Raw genomic sequence first — 16,589 nt, 5'->3', positions numbered from 1 at the left:
TTTTATCATGCTGCTCTCAGATGGTAGGAAAATGCCATCGATAAGGGATAACTTCCAAACTTGAGAATGCTATATCTATCTGTCTGTCTATCTATGGATATATATATATATATATATATATATATATATATATATATATATATAGCCAGAAACTAAACCAGCATTGAAGAAAAATACTCAAAACTCAAAAGCAATCTTCTGTAGTAAGCAAAGTTGTCATGGCCTGCATACTTGTAGACAGGCATATCCTTAAGGAGCCAGGGGGAAAAAAAACAATGTATAGCACCACCTGGTGGCGATTGGCAAAATGACAGGTTGCTAATTTAATAAAATAAGGTTGGAAAACAAGAATTTGTACAAACGCATCAAGGTCCCTTCTATTATTTTTTTTTTATATTGTTATACATTAGGAATAACTATTACTGATTCTTGATATGACTAACAAAAAAACCCCCAAACACTAAAAAAAGACAAAAAGCACACCGATAAAATAAAGTGAGAAATAAAGAAGCTGATGGATGTAAATCGCTCTGCATAGTTTCTGCATTTAGCAAAGATGATAAATATGGAGTCTTGTAGGGGAGCGATACGTAGAGGAAGCTCTGTATGTAAACCAGGGTGGTCCGGTTCGCTCCTATAACCTTGGCCCCAAGTGCACATTATACAACGGTTGCTATGGTGATAATTTATGTGCCGGTCAGTGAACTCGCCATTATTTTCTTGAAAACAATTTTTCTCTTTTTTTTTTTTTTGCTCGTGCAGTAATTTGTAATTTCTTTGTCCTGTTCGTTTTTTTTTTCTTCTTTCGTTTCTGAAGCATTCCCCATAAATCAAATTGTGAAATGCGCCGCGCAGCTATCCGGCATCTCGAGTCGTATTTCACTACAAATCAAGTCCCTTTTTATCGACCTCATGGACAATTTCGTAATTCAGCCACCTTCAGGCGTTATAAAATCCCGTACCCCCCCCCCCCAGTGTATTATAAGTGCCATAAGGATCAGGGTCTAATGTTCTCCGTTTCATAAATTATATCTGATGAGTGCTGGCCTATTCTAAGAAAGCTGAAAGCATGAAAGGGTTAAACCAGCCCGGTCCAAAACGCGTCAGTCAACCTTTACCTAATCAGCGATGACCCATGAAATCTGCTTATTATATGGGTATCTGCCCTGGGGCTTAATAAGGCATTTAGCATTGGGTTACACATCACGGCAATGGGCTGTGCATCAACGAGGCCCTAAAATTACTACTGAACCACTGTATGATTACCCCCGAAGAGAAAGTCCTGAAGATTTAATTAGAAGGAACATGTCTTCAGAAAATGACCTATAGAAATAAAATTATTATTATTATTGTTTAAATCAGGTAGTTATGTTACATGTATTTAAAGAACAAAAAAAAGATCATTTTTATGTTTCCCATATTATCCGAATAACAAAAATCAGAAATGTTTCCATTTTCAAACTGGTCACTAGGCCTAATACTCGACTCACACTTTCTGACCTTATAGCAGTATCATTATCATAGATAGGGTTAAACTGAAAGGTAACACCCTCTATATACAGTAGATGTCACAGTTCACCTCCTCATGTACAATAGTAGTACCTCTACATAAACTAGATAACACAGGATCCACCATTTACAGTAGGTGATGTCACAGCTCACCTCCTCCTCCTGTACAATGACTAATAACACCTCTACATAAACTAGATAACACAGGATCCACCATTTACAATAGGTGATGTCACAGCTCACCTCCTCCTCCTGTACAATGACTGATAACACCTCTATATACAGTAGATAACACAGGATCCACCATTCACAATAGGTGATGTCACAGCTCACCTCCTCCTCCTGTACAATGACTGATAACACCTCTGTATACAGTAGATAACACAGGATCCACCATTCACAATAGGTGATATCACAGCTCACCTCCTCCTCCTGTACAATGACTGATAACACCTCTGTATACAGTATATAACACAGGATCCACCATTCACAATAGATGTCACAGCTCACCTCCTCCTCCTGTACAATGACTGATAACACCTCTGTATACAGTATATAACACAGGATCCACCATTCACAATAGATGTCACAGCTCACCTCCTCCTCCTGTACAATGACTGATAACACCTCTATATACAGTAGATAACACAGGATCACAGGATCCACCATTCACAATAGGTGATATCACAGCTCACCTCCTCCTCCTGTACAATGACTGATAACACCTCTATATACAGTAGATAGCACAGGATCACAGGATCCACCATTTACAGTAGGTGATGTCATAGCGCACCTCCTTCTCCTGTACAATGACTAATAACACCTCTATATACAGTATATAACACAGGATCCACCATTCACATAGGTGATGTCACAGCTCACCTCCTCCTCCTGTACAATGTCTGATAACACCTCTATATACAGTAGATAACAGAGGAGCCATCATGCACAATAGGTGATATCACAGCTCACCTCCTCCTCCTGTACAATGACTAATAACACCTCTATATACAGTACATAACACATGATCCACCATTCACAATAGGTGATGTCACAGCTCCCCTCCTCCTCCTGTACAATGTCTGATAACACCTCTATATACAGTGGATAACACAAGATCCACCATTCACAATAGGTGATGTCACAGCTCACCTCATCATTACTTGTGAGTGACTTAGTTAATTATTTCATAGAAGATTAACTAAGGATATGTCATCAATATTAGATGGATGGATGTGATCAGTTGAGGAGCAGAGCAGCACAGCTCCATCAACTGTATAGTGGTCACAGCCGATTACTGCACATCCGCACCACATTTGAATGAATAGGTTTGAACCTGCAGTGCTCCACTTTTACTCTATTATCAGTGATCCGAGTTTTCTGATGTTTTGAACTTTCATCATATTGATATATAGGTAAAACATAAAACTGCACTTTCTTTTGTATTTTATTATCCTCAAGAAATTGCAAAGTTCTGAATTTTTATATTATACTTTATCTCCCTATTTGGTTTCCTTCCCTTTCAAACACTATGCAGCAGCACTGTGTCAGTCCATTTCATGCTCCTTTAGAATCTGCTTTCAATTGCTGCTGTGCGATATCTGTTCAATTTATTCTGACAATTGAGGTGCAGTCAGACGGCTGTATGAATCTGACAGAGACCGGAAACGCAGTGTACGGACTGGCCGGCGGCTCTCCCCATCCGAGCTTGACAGCTTTATGCATTTCTATGCAGCTGTGACTCTCGGGTCGGGAGAGCTCTCTGCTAATCTGTGCACTGCCTTACAATTTATATAGGTGTCTGACTGCGCCCTTAGCGTAAAGGATTTTCCCTGTTTTGACTCGGTGGGTGGGTATCAAAGAGGCTCAGACAAGGGTATCCCCATACTTAAATTGTTTGAATAAATTGAACAGATATTGTAGAGCAGCAGTTGGAAGCAGTTTCTAAAGCAGGACATTGAAACACAACTTCATCATGGTGTTTGGAGGTGGAGAAGCAAAATAGGATCCTAAAGTATGATACAAAAGATTTTAGGTTTGCAGTGCCAGGAGGAGAATTAAACACTATTTGCCTGCAGATATAGCGGTAATATGCAAGTAAATAACTTATTGGACCAGCAGCTACAGGGAGAAAATGAAGTGTTGTTTTCCCTGCAGCTGCTTGGTGCCTGTTATTGGTGCAGCGCAGGGCGCTCTAACAGTCGCACGCTCGCTGCAGAGCTGGCAGTCTACTTACCTGCGGAAATTATAAATAGCATTTCCGGAAGTGGCAAGATCACTTTCAATAAAAAACAAAAAAGAAATGACATTCCTTGGTTTTCAAAAACTCACTCAGACCAATGTTATTCCACGGGACCGTGCACACACTTCCGATATTTTCCTCGGACGTAGCCGGTCCGAGGAAAACAAAAAAATCACAGTATGCCCAAGTTTGATCTGACTGTCAGATTGTACCCAGCCTTGCGAGTCAATGCGTGAACAACATCAGGCCACACTAGGATGAGATCCACAGATTGATGAAATTGAGAAGATGGAGAATTTTCCCCCCCCATCTTCTCATACAATCAAACTCTGATCAGACCGTGATTAGCATATTCAGCCCGACTCTCACTGATGAGTAAAGAGGCTGGTGTGACCCAAGGCTTTGATGAAATCATACATTTCTGATAAATAGAGGACAAAAATGTTCATCAATCAATGGGGTGGATCTAACGACATAAAGTTTTCCAAATGTACAATAGTTGTGTGAAAATATCAGACGTGACCAATCGAACTTTCGGACAACTACGATCACTTGTCGCATAAAAGTTGATTGCTTGCTGCTTAAGAACCATACAACGAATGATCAATTTGGTCAAAATTGTCTATTTAGTACAGCTTTCTTCTAATGTATATGGGGGTCCTAAGCTTTATTATTATTATTATTATTTATTCTTTGTAGCACTGAACAAAATGGTACTATTGTTATGAGAAGTGGCAGTCTGTATTCTGCTGCTTCTGTTGCTATAGAGCAACTATGAGAATGTAATCTGCCGCTGCAGTAAATCTCCGCCAAGGTCAAGTATAATTTGTTGTTAGTCGCTTCATATAAGCGGAAAAAAAAATTAGGTATGAAATAATGGGGCGGATGGAGAATGGAATGGAGTGGATGGAGAATGGTGTGGATGGAGAATGGTGTGGATGGAGAATGGTGTGGATGGAGAATGGTGTGGATGAAGAATGGTATCGGGCGGATGGAGAATGGAATGGAGTGGATGGAGAATGGAATGGAGTGGATGAAGAATGGGGCAGATGGAGAATGGGGAGGATGAAGAATGGTATCGGGCGGATGGAGAATGGAGTGGGGAGGATGAAGAATGGAGTGGGGAGGATGAAGAATGGAGTGGGGAGGATGAAGAATGGAGTGGGGAGGATGAAGAATGGAATGGGGAGGATGAAGAATGGAATGGGGAGGATGACAAATGGAAAGGGGCGGATGGAGAATGGAGTGGATGGAGAATGGGGCAGATGAAGAATGGAATGGGGAGGATGAAGAATGGAATGGGGCAGATGAAGAATGGAATGGGGAGGATGAAGAATGGAATGGGGCAGATGAAGAATGGAGTGGATGGAGAATGGAATGGGGAGGATGGAGAATGGAATGGGGAGGATGAAGAATGGAATGGGGAGGATGATGAATGGAATGGGGAGCATGACGAATGGAGTGGATGGAGAATGGGGCAGATGAAGAATGGAATGGGGAGGATGATGAATGGAATGGGGAGCATGACGAATGGAGTGGATGGAGAATGGGGCAGATGAAGAATGGAATGGGGAGGATGACGAATGGAAAGGGGCGGATGAAGAATGGAGTGGATGGAGAATGGGGCAGATGAAGAATGGAATGGGGCAGATGAAGAATGAAAAGGAGTGGACTGTGAATGGGGAGGATGAAGAATGGAATGGTTTGAATGGAGAATGAGGCGGATGCAGAATGTTGATGATGGAGAATGGTTTGGGACAGATGGAGAATGAGGCGGATGAAGTGTAGTAAAATATGATTTAGATCTTTTTGTGTAATTGTGTTGCCACCAGTAATGTTTTTTGTTATTTGGGGGGGTCAAAGCTGCTACTTAAAATGAAAACACCAGCACAGTGTTACTTTATCTGCTAACTGCATGTCCATGTGTTACTAACAGTGGCTGCAAAGCAACACATAACCAAAACGAAGCTGTGAACAGGTTCCTAATCACGTACTCCGTACGTCCGAGCTGGGTGTGCTGCCACCCTAGACCATTATCAACACAGGAAAAACCACAATAAAGCCAAACTACACCACTGTACCTCCTCCCTATTACTAAGGCTTTATTGTAAGGAATGAATGGGAAGATAAGAGAAAAAAAATCAACAGTATAAAAGTGTCATGGTATAACAAAGGATACAAGTGTGGCAGTAAATAACTAAAAAAAAAGCTGGTAAATTAATACAGGTACAATAAATGTATCTTTTTGTCTAAACCCTTAATATGGATCTGTCACCAAATGTCACAGTGCAAACTTCATACATTATTAAATAGAATTACTTTAGGCTTGATGAGGCTGTTAAACTGACTTGGAAAATCCATGTCAGATTAAGTATTTTTTTGAAAGTTGTCAAAAGCTCTCCAAAAATGTTCCTTTTAATATTCAAATAATGCAGCCATTCTGACCTGCGATGAAGAATAAGTTCACCCGCCTCATCAGTCTTATCAAATCGATTTAATAATGCGTGCATGTTTGCATTGGGAAATCTTTTGCCAGATCCGCTTTCACTGACTTGAACTAGGCTTTCCGATTCCACAGCCCTCGGTATATGACTCTTTTATTTTTCTACACTGGGAGTTCTGCTCCTTCCTAAATAGTTTGTATATACTCATTAGAGCTATCAAATTTAGTGTAGTGAGATGAAATTAATAACATATAATAAATTTATATTATTTAACATTTCTAAATTCCTAGGAAAGCAAATGGGCAACAAGTTATGCATTAAAAAAGTTCCTCATTTTCAAAATCTATAGTATCCCAATTTTTTTTTATTTTTTTTATAATTCCGAAAAAATTACAGAAAAAAATTGCATTTAATTCCATTTATAGAGTCTGACACCCCCAATACTCAAACTAAACCACTTATTCAGACATATAGGGGAATCACTATTTTACATTAAAGAAAAGTGCTGATTAGGGGTCCTCGCTGCACCCTTTGCATGGCCAATGACTCGGTGCACTGTCCCACTCCCTCAGTGAACATCCTCCATAATTCCCCATAGCCCGATTTGAGAGCGCTAGCATTGAGTGCTGCTTGATTTGAATCCTTGGCCCTAAGAGATTACACTGACACTGCTGGAGCCCAGGGAGTGTGCGCACATAGACTGTCAGTACAGGTGTGCTCACACACCCCTCTCCTGTCTGCATCGGCCGCTGTGTGATCCTGTGACAGGAGAGAAGGATGAGAGTGCACTAGCACTGACACTTTGTGCGCTTGCACTTCTTGGGCTTTTACAGTGTTCACATGCTGCTAATACCGCGTTGCCGTCTGGCTTCTTCATGGCAAGGGACGAAAGGTATAATTAATTAATTTATCTAACTTTAAACATTTCTTTTAACTTTTCATATATTTGTGTATTTAAATAGATGTTTTCTATTTAAATACATTTTAAAAATGTACATAATCCCTGATTCCAGCATTATCACTTGCTGAGCTTCTTGCTGTAGCTTTGATAAAACACTCTTCTATATATGGCAGCTCTGCTAGTGATATTAAAGGAATTGTCCAGACTTGGGATAAAAGACTGCCGTCACCCCATATGACTGCAAATTTCTGACTTGTCACATACTTTTGCTCACATTCCAACTAGACGTGCTCATCCTCTCTCAATACACTTTTATTGAGAGAACACTAACCCGTCTAGTTGGCATGTGACCGCAACTATGCAAATTGCATACATGTGGTTATGTGAACGCCCACTCTGAACGGCCACTTCGGAGAATCTAAACCGCGTGCGCACTGCATGCTTCCAGGATTCAGAAGTTTGCAGTCACTGGTGAATGACTGCAGAATTTTATCCCAAGCCTGGACAACCCTTTTAATGCTATTCCTGCCCCTCATAACTGATTGGCAGCTTTCTATGTATGAAAACTTTTTGTTACCAACGATTCACCATATTAAGGTAACAAATAAGAAGCATATAAATAATTTTTAAAAAATTATCTTTTATTAAACAACAATTTTAAAAGGATATAGACAGAACAAAGTGCTGTGAAATGAGGGAACAAATCCTATGGTTGTGCATACAATATAAAAACAGCTCAAAAATGAATGTTTTTTAAATTTCAAAAAATATATATCATATAGGCGATAATATAACCAACATTTTATAGCTGCCTCATATGTGCATGCAATGTTTTGTGACTATACCTTCTAAAGTAAAATGAGTCCTGATTATTCAAAAAATATATCTACAATGCACAGCTAACACCTATGCATGTGAATTATCACCAGAACAAAAATATGAAATTCATTTTATTTTAAATACCTGTCAATTAATGAGCTGTTAGAACCATGGAGTCCCTCTGCCCCGACGCACGTTTCACTTCGCTTCTTTAAAACAAAATGAATTTCATATTTTTGTTCTGGTGATAATTCACATGCATAGGCGTTAGCTGGGCATTGTAGATATATTTTTTGAATCATCAGGACTCACTTTATAATGACCTGCTGCTTATGATAGAATTAGTGCCTAGATAGAAGGTATAGTCACAAAACATTGCATGCACATATGAGGCAGCTATAAAATGTTGGTTATACTATCTCCTATATGGTATATTGTTATGAATGGGTCACCGAGGAGGAAAAAAGCAACACATGCTAAGTCTCAGAAAACCAGAGAGGTTGGTAACTATGCAGACTGCAGAGCCCTGATCTTAACACACAACTAGAAGCAGTCTTGGAGCGTGCCTACGGTGGTCCTGGATGCCTCGTCACAACCGGAGAGCTACATAAGCCTAAAGTAAGAAAAGAGGAAAACTAACTCCCCAGAGCAGACCCCAAAGGAAAGACAGCCCCCCACATGTATTGATGGTGAAGCAAGATGAAAACACAAACAAAGGCAGAAAAATAGGCTGAGCAAACGATGGGGCCAAACTAACTTGAAAGGACAGGAAAGGAAAGATACTGTCTGCAATCTGCCAAAAAACCCTACCAAAAATAATGTCCAACACTTCTGATAACAAAATTAACCCTGAAGTCACTAGACTTCTCCCACTATAACAGCACTCTGGAATATTCTGAGACAGAGCAAAAAGAGGCTAATCTAATAAAGGACAAAAAGGCAAATTGGCAAATACAGATAAATAAGAGTGGAAGTTCAGCACAGCCCAGCCGGGCTGGCTGACCACACAAAAACTGAGTTGTCCAGCAAGAGCAAGTGTGAACATCAGCAAAAAACAAACTTAACTTGAGAAGACTGGAGCAGAGCTGAAGTCCAAGACCTGAGAAACAGACTGAATCACCAGCAACAGGATAGGGCGTAGGCTGTCTTATATCCAGTCTGATACTCCAGACATCCAATCACTATCCTCCTCAGTAGGTGGCAGACCATTACCAATTAAACTAACATCACTACCTCCTGTCACTACCAGAGGGAGAACGGAAGGAGAACTCCCAGCTGGTGGAGCAGAAAATGAGCTCATAGCAGTATATATATTTATTTGAAATGTAAAACATTCATTTTTTAGCTGTTTTTATATTGTATGCACAACCATAGGATTTGTTCCCTCATTTCACAGCACTTTGTTCTGCCTATATCCTTTTAAAATGGTTGTTTAATAAAAGATAAACTTTTTAAATTATTTATATGCTTCTTATTTGTTACCTTAATATGGTGAATCATTGGTAACAAAAAGTTTTCATGATTTATATGAGAAGTATTTTTTGATAGGTTATTCAAAGGACACATTTTGTGATTAAAGCTTTCTATATATGCACAAATGTACAAAGCTATCAGTCAGCGGGTGGGCAGAGAAAATCATTGAGAAGACTAGCAGAGCTGCAACAGAGATAAAGAGATTTTATCAAAACTACAGCAAGGAGCCCAGTAAGTGACACGGTGCTACAATCTATGTCTCTTTTGAATGCTTTCCTAAGATTGAGAAGCAGAAACCTGTTTATTTTTTAAAGGGGTTGTCCAACACTTTAATATTGATGGCCTAGCCTTAGGATAGGTCATCAATGTCTGATTGGTGAGGGTTCAACATCCAACATCGATTTCAAATCAATAGGGATTGGACGTGCAGTACCCGGCCGGGGCCACAGTCAACTGACTCCATTACTGAGCAGTTCCTCCCACCGCAGTCACCGTGAGCTACTAATCGGGTGTTGCACCCCCATTGATCAGACATTGATGACATATCCTACGGATAGCACACTAATGTTAAAGTCCCGGGCAACCCCTTTAAGAATGATTTGTATACAGTCAAATAAAGATATATGGAAGAAGCTAACCTTTTTGGGCTGGATACACTGTTCACTCAATGATGGTTCCTTAAGGCTACTTTCCCACAATGTGTTTTCAGTGAGTTTTTTACTTTGCGTATTTTAAAAAAAAAAAAAGAGTAACCTATTTTACTTAATGGATGTAAAAATGATGCAACATCAATAACTCACCAAATACTCATCGTGGGAACTTGGCCTTCACGTAGCCATAAAGTGGTTTTCACTACCATAGATAAATGGCAAACATGAAGACACAAGCCTTTTCACTCTTTAAATGTGAGACGCGGAAACCAAATAAGTGTCTCTGCCGGAATGAAAATAAAGTTTAGTAAAATAAAAACAAATGATATTGCTAAGACTTTTACTAGTTATTATAGCTCCATAAGATTGAAAGAACTAAAATGATAAAAATGTGCCCAGCGCATTACCAGTTAAAAAAATAATATAATGCATACTTAAAATATAGCAAAAAATAAATAACTTAAAAAAATCTAAAAAAGTAGCATGTCGAGGTACTATCGGCTTACAAAACCTTCACGAACAAGAGTGAATGAAATAGACCATTAAGTCAATGAAACCCATTAATGCAAACCTCAGTCGTACCTCTTCTATGGAGCTGATCAAGTAAACTCCCCTGCCACATACACTGGATTCCCACAGAAACTCACACTTCTCTTAACGCCGACCTCCCCATTTTCTCCCTTCTTTTTTTTTTTTTTTTTACCCCTTTACCCAACCTTCTCTGAGACCTTTTTTTTCATTGTCCAATTGGTTCCTTCCCCAATGGATTTTTCAGTAACTCTCGAACGCTATCAATATTGTATCAATCTCTCTATAGCTTCCCTTTCTTCCCACCTTTGGTGAAGAGCTGGTCTTGCCTCAGAGACAGAACAGACATGAAAATGGTGAGACATCAGCAGCTTTTTTTTTTGCCTTCACCTAACTTTTGTCTTTTTACCCTCCTCCCCCTCTTCCCCACTTTTCTTCCTTTTTGGATCTGTCTCTTTTCTTTATCCATTCTTCTCCACTTTCTCTTCTCTTTTGGATTCTTCTTTCTCTCTCTCTTTCTTCTTTCCACCCATCCAAATCAACTTCCAGGTCACCATTTCAGTTGACGGGATTCTCACTTCAACTGGGTACACTCAAGAGGACTACACCATGCTGGGGAGTGATGACTTCTTTTATATTGGTGGCAGTCCGAACACGGCAGATCTCCCAGGGTCACCTGTCAGTAATAACTTTATGGGCTGCCTTAAGGATGTAAGTATGATAATAATCATTAAACACTGTGAAACCATCAAAAATGTGTAGTGTCCAATGCACCGGAGATGGATTAGAACTTTGTTGTCTTTATTATTCCATGAAGTTAAATTACAAACGTAGAAGCAAAACAAAACTTGAGACGTTTCAGGCTGTTGCTTCTTGTTCTCGTCTTTCTTTGTAAAGACCATATGGCCAAAACATTGCTACAATGTTTTGCTACTATTTTTGTCTTTTAACCTTATGGAATAAATAAAAGATGACATTTTAATCAATTTCCAGTGCCTTGAAAGTTGCTTGTTTCTGCAGCTGGGTAGATGGTCGAGCCAAGTTTGTGCGGCTCTCCTTGTGGTCCAGGAGACAGTAGCTGCCTTCATCTATGGTGTAAAGGGGTTACCCGGGAATAATTTTCCTACCCTATGGCATGAAGTTGCCTTCTCTGCACTGCAATAATCTCGCTTCCGAGCAATCACAGATTGCTTTTGCCGGTGATTCTTCTGCTTCTGGTGAGGTCACGTAGACAACACAGTTCCTTCTTTTCCTCTCTGCTCTGTTGACGGGGCTGCCAAAGGTCAGGCACCGATGGCCATATATTCTCTCATCTGAGAGAATTGGGACATCCTGATCAAGCTCTGATCAGAGTGTGATCCGATTCTTTCAGATGAGGAGAAGATGGAGAAAAAAATGTCTCCATCTTCCCCATTCTGTCAGTGGGATGACATTTGAGTACAGTCTGATATTTTCCTCTCACTCATTGACTTGCATGGCCAAGTGTGATCCAAATATTGTATGAAAATTCGGTCATGCAGTGATTGTTTCCTCGGACAGTCTCTCTCTGAGGAAAAAATTGGACATGTGCAGGTCCCCATTGACTAATATTGGTCTGAGTGTGATCCAACAAAAGATCGGATTGCACTTAGACCAATGTTGGTCTATGGGACCGTTCACAGGAAGATACGCTTGTCAGCACCTGCCCTAACTGTGGGGAACCAGCTGTCAATCAACATTATGTCAGAAATTACGCCCCATTGACAGGGCAAAGCAGAAGAGAAAGGAACTGCTCTGTCGATGTGACATCACAATTGGTGAACCGCTGGCAGGAGCGGTCCATAACTGCTCCGAACTTGAAAAGATCGCAAGGATTAAGCTTTATTAATAATACAACTAAAAACCAAGTCATTCTTAGGCTTGAGCTACACGGTAACTTTGGCCACATCACAGATAACATGGCCAAAGATTATGTATTACTGCTGCATTGCAGTACAATGCAAGTGAATGGGGTCACAGTGCACCCTATAGGGTACCACGACTGTGACAAGCAAGTAGCAAAAAATCAGACCCAGTTGGATTTTGTTTATTACTTGTCACAATGCAAACGCATTCACTTTTACTGCATTGTGATGTAGTAGCGACACATCGCGAGTCAGAAAGTCATCGTGTGGCCCTAGCCTTGTGCTTACATTGCAATGTAGGTGTGTGCATCTTAGTAAATTTGTTGCCTCTTTGAACCATTTGTCATTACACCAGTAATTGTAGCTCTCGGCTACAATGTACGGCAGTTTTATGGCGTACGTTTTAGTACATCTGTCTTGTGGTGTTAGGACATGTTTCTTATGCAATACCCACTTTTTGAAAAAGTGTTGGGGGTGGCACAAACAGGCAAAAATTTTCAAAACTTGTCTGAAATACCCAAGAATTGGTGGTTTTTCACTGTGCCTTGCTAAACGATATAATGACTTCCACTGTCTACATTTTAAAAAATTAGGTATAAAGTTGTATTTTCCTTCTTTCTCATATTAGGTTGTGTACAAAAACAATGACTTTAAACTAGAGCTGTCTCGCCTTGCTGCTGATGGGGATTCAAAGATGCGGCTAAGTGGTGACCTCCTCTTCCGATGCGAAAATGTTCCTTCCTTGGATCCCGTAACATTTCAAGTTACTGAAGCCTTTCTACGCCTTCCTAGATGGGAGACTAAGAAGGCCGGGTCGATATCTTTTGACTTTAGGACCACAGAGCCCAATGGTCTTTTACTTTTCAGCCAGGGAAGACCACGCGCTGGTAGTGGATCAACAGCTGCTGTTCCAGGATCAGTAACCACTGGAAGACCGGAAAGACCACCAAAAGCAGATTACTTTGCAGTGGAGTTACTCGAGGGGACGCTGTATCTGCTGCTTGATCTTGGTTCCGGGGGAATTAAAGTGAAAGGAAGTCACAAAAAGGTCAATGATGGAGAGTGGTGCCATGTTGACATCCAAAGAGATGGCAGAAAAGGTTTGTGTTCATTATTATCTAATGTAAAAAAAAAAAAGGTTTTGGATGATCTAAAGACTCTAAAAATAAACTAAGGTCATTCTCTAATATATTCTATACTTTTTAAGCAAAAAAAAAACTACAACAAAATTATTATTATTTAAAATTATTTGCTATAGCAAATGTGGTGCCAATATTCAAAAAGGGGACAAAAACTGAACTTGGAAATTATAGGCCAGTAAGTTTAACCTCAACTGTGGGTAAAATCCTGGAGGGTTTTCTAAGAGATACTATACTGGAGTATCTGGAGAAGAATAACCTTATGACCCAATATCAACATGGGTTTACAAGGGACTGTTCCTGTCAGACTAATCTGATAAGCTTTTATGAAGAGGTAAGTTCTGGACTGGACCAAGGGAATGCAGTGGACGTGGTGTACATGGACTTTTCAAAAGCTTTTGATACGGTGCCACACAAAAGGTTGATACATAAAATGAGAACAATGGGGATAGGGGAAAATATGTGTAGGTGGGTTAAGAGCTGGCTCAGGGATAGGAAACAAAGGGTGGTTATTAATGGAGCACACTCGGACTGGGTCACGGTTAGCAGTGGGGAACCACAGGGGTCAGTTTTGGGCCCGCTTCTTTTTAACATATTTATTAATGACCTTGTAGGGGGCATAGAGAGTAGAATTTCAATATTTGCAGATGACTTTAAACTCTGCAGGGTAATCAATACCGAGGAGGACAATTTTATATTACAGGAGGATTTATGTAAATTAGAAGCTTGGGCTGATAAATGGCAAATGAGCTTTAATGGGGATAAATGTAAGGTCATGCACTTGGGTAGAACGAACAAGATGTATAATTATGTGCTTAATTGTAAAACACTGGGCAAAACAGTCACTGAAAAAGACCTGGGTGTATGGGTGGACGACAAACTCACATTTAGTATCCAGTGTCAGGCAGCTGCTGCAAAGGCAAATAAAATAATGGGATGCATTAAAAGAGGCTTAGATGCTCATGAGGAGAACATAATTTTACCTCTATATAAGTCACTAGTGCGACCACACTTAGAATACTGTGTACAGTTCTGGTCTCCGGTGTATAAGAAAGACATAGCTGAACTGGAGCGGGTGCAGAGAAGAGCGACCAAGGTTATTAGGGAACTAGGGGGTCTGCAATACCAAGACAGGTTATTACACTTGGGGTTATTTAGTTTGGAGAATCGAAGGCTTAGGGGTGATCTTATTACAATGTATAAATATATGCGGGGACAGTACAAAGACCTTTCTAATGATCTTTTTACTCTTAGACCTGTGACGGGGACACATGTCTAAGACGGGCATCCTCTACGTCTGGAGGAAAGAAGGTTTAAGCATACTCACAGACGCGGATTCTTTTCTGTAAGAGCAGTGAGACTATGGAACTCTCTGCCATATGATGTTGTAATGAGTGATTCCCTACTAAAATTTAAGAAGGGGCTGGACGCCTTTCTTGAAAAGTATAATATTACAGGGTATATACACTAGTTTACTTAATATTGCGTTGATCCAGGGAGCTAGTCTGATTGCCGTATGTGGAGTCGGGAAGGAATTTTTTTCCCCAATGTGAAGCTTACTGTTTGCCACATGGGTTTTTTTGCCTTCCTCTGGATCAACATGTTAGGGCAAGTTAGTATAGGATATGGGTTGAACTAGATGGACTTAAAGTCTCCCTTCAACCTTAATAACTATGTTACTATGTTACTATGTAGTTGGTTGTAGTGTAAAAGGAAGATTACTACAAAATAAACTTTCTTTTTTTGGGAGGTACAAAAGGCTCCATGTATGGACGACCTCTGCCTTTATTAAAATCGTTTACCATAAAAAGAGAAAAGAGGTTCCATAATCAACTCAGGCTTTGGTTAAGTTCACACATTCAGTATTTGGTCAGTATTTTACATAAGTATTTGTAAGCCAAAACCAGGAGTGGGTGATAAATACAGAAGTGGTGACGGGTTTCTATTATACTTTTCCTCTGATTGTTCCTCTCCCGATTTTGGCTTATAAATACTGATGTAATATGCTGATCAAATACTGAACATGTGAATGTGGCCTTTTAATAAAAAAACCTGATGTGAATAATATTGCTTTAGAGGCAAAAAGAATGTAAGTAGATATTGTGGGTACCCAGTTCCGACCTCTAGCCTCATCTTCTGTTGCAGCCGGACTTCATTTTCATGGCCAGCAGCCTCACCTGGCATCTACTTGGCGTCTCGATTGCTTCCCAGTCCCTGTAAAATCACGACCATGTAGTAGTTGGATGGTTACAAAAGTGACCACACCAAATATGATATATATATATATATATATATATGTGTGTATGTATGTTCTGAGAAAAGGGGGTGATATGAACGTATATAATTTATTTATTTATTTTTTTACATTTTAATTAGTTACAAGTTGGGACTTGAGCATGCGATTGCTTGTACAATACTCTGCAATACTTGTTACAGGCTGGGTTTCAAAGGTGCATAAACATGGCATCTTTCAGTAGGTGTTTGGCATCTCAAAATTAAAATTGTATCTCAGAGGACAATGGGTATCAAAAGGGATCCCCACTTCTATTTCTCTTGTTAAATGCTGCTGTCAAAATTGACAGTGGAATCTAAGAGGTTAAGCTAATGGCAGTGGCTAGACCAGGGTGTCGGCTGTGAACCACAGATGCCAGTAGCTAAATCAGGGTGTCTTCTGTGAACCACAGATGGCAGAGGCTAGACCAGGGTGTTGACTGTGAACCACAGATAGCAGCGGCTGGACCAGGGTGTTGGCTGTGAACCACAGATGGCAGAGGCTAGACCAGGGTGTCTGCTGTGAACCACTGATGGCAGTGGCTAGACCAGGCATTGGCTGTGAAACACAGATGGCAGTGGCTAGACCAAAGTGTCGACTGTGAACCACAGATGGCAGTGGCTAGACCAGGGTGTTGACTGTGAACCACAGATAGCAGCGGCTAGACCAGAGTGTTGGCTGTGAACCACAGAATCCAGTAGCTAGACCTGGGTGTCTGCTGTGAACCAC

At 40.3% G+C, this 16,589-nt stretch overlaps 1 protein-coding gene across 12 annotated transcripts in view; it reads left to right on the top strand.

Annotated features, from left to right (window-relative positions):
• Positions 1–16,589, top strand: part of NRXN2 (neurexin 2) — a 900,728-nt gene that overhangs the window by 409,631 nt on the left and 474,508 nt on the right. For all 12 annotated transcript variants that reach the window (XM_073578443.1, XM_073578436.1, XM_073578438.1 and 9 more), the window contains 2 exons: positions 11,116–11,277; positions 13,078–13,549. In XM_073578443.1, coding sequence (XP_073434544.1) covers positions 11,116–11,277; positions 13,078–13,549 — 634 coding nt within the window. The remainder of the gene's footprint in view (positions 1–11,115; positions 11,278–13,077; positions 13,550–16,589) is intronic.

The sequence above is a fragment of the Dendrobates tinctorius genome, unplaced genomic scaffold (genome assembly GCF_039654945.1).
Source record: "Dendrobates tinctorius isolate UK_male_01 unplaced genomic scaffold, ASM3965494v1 ptg000059l, whole genome shotgun sequence".
Taxonomy (NCBI): Eukaryota; Metazoa; Chordata; class Amphibia; order Anura; family Dendrobatidae; genus Dendrobates; species Dendrobates tinctorius.
Note: the sequence above shows the minus strand (reverse complement) of the source record. Positions and strands in the feature narration are given on the sequence as shown.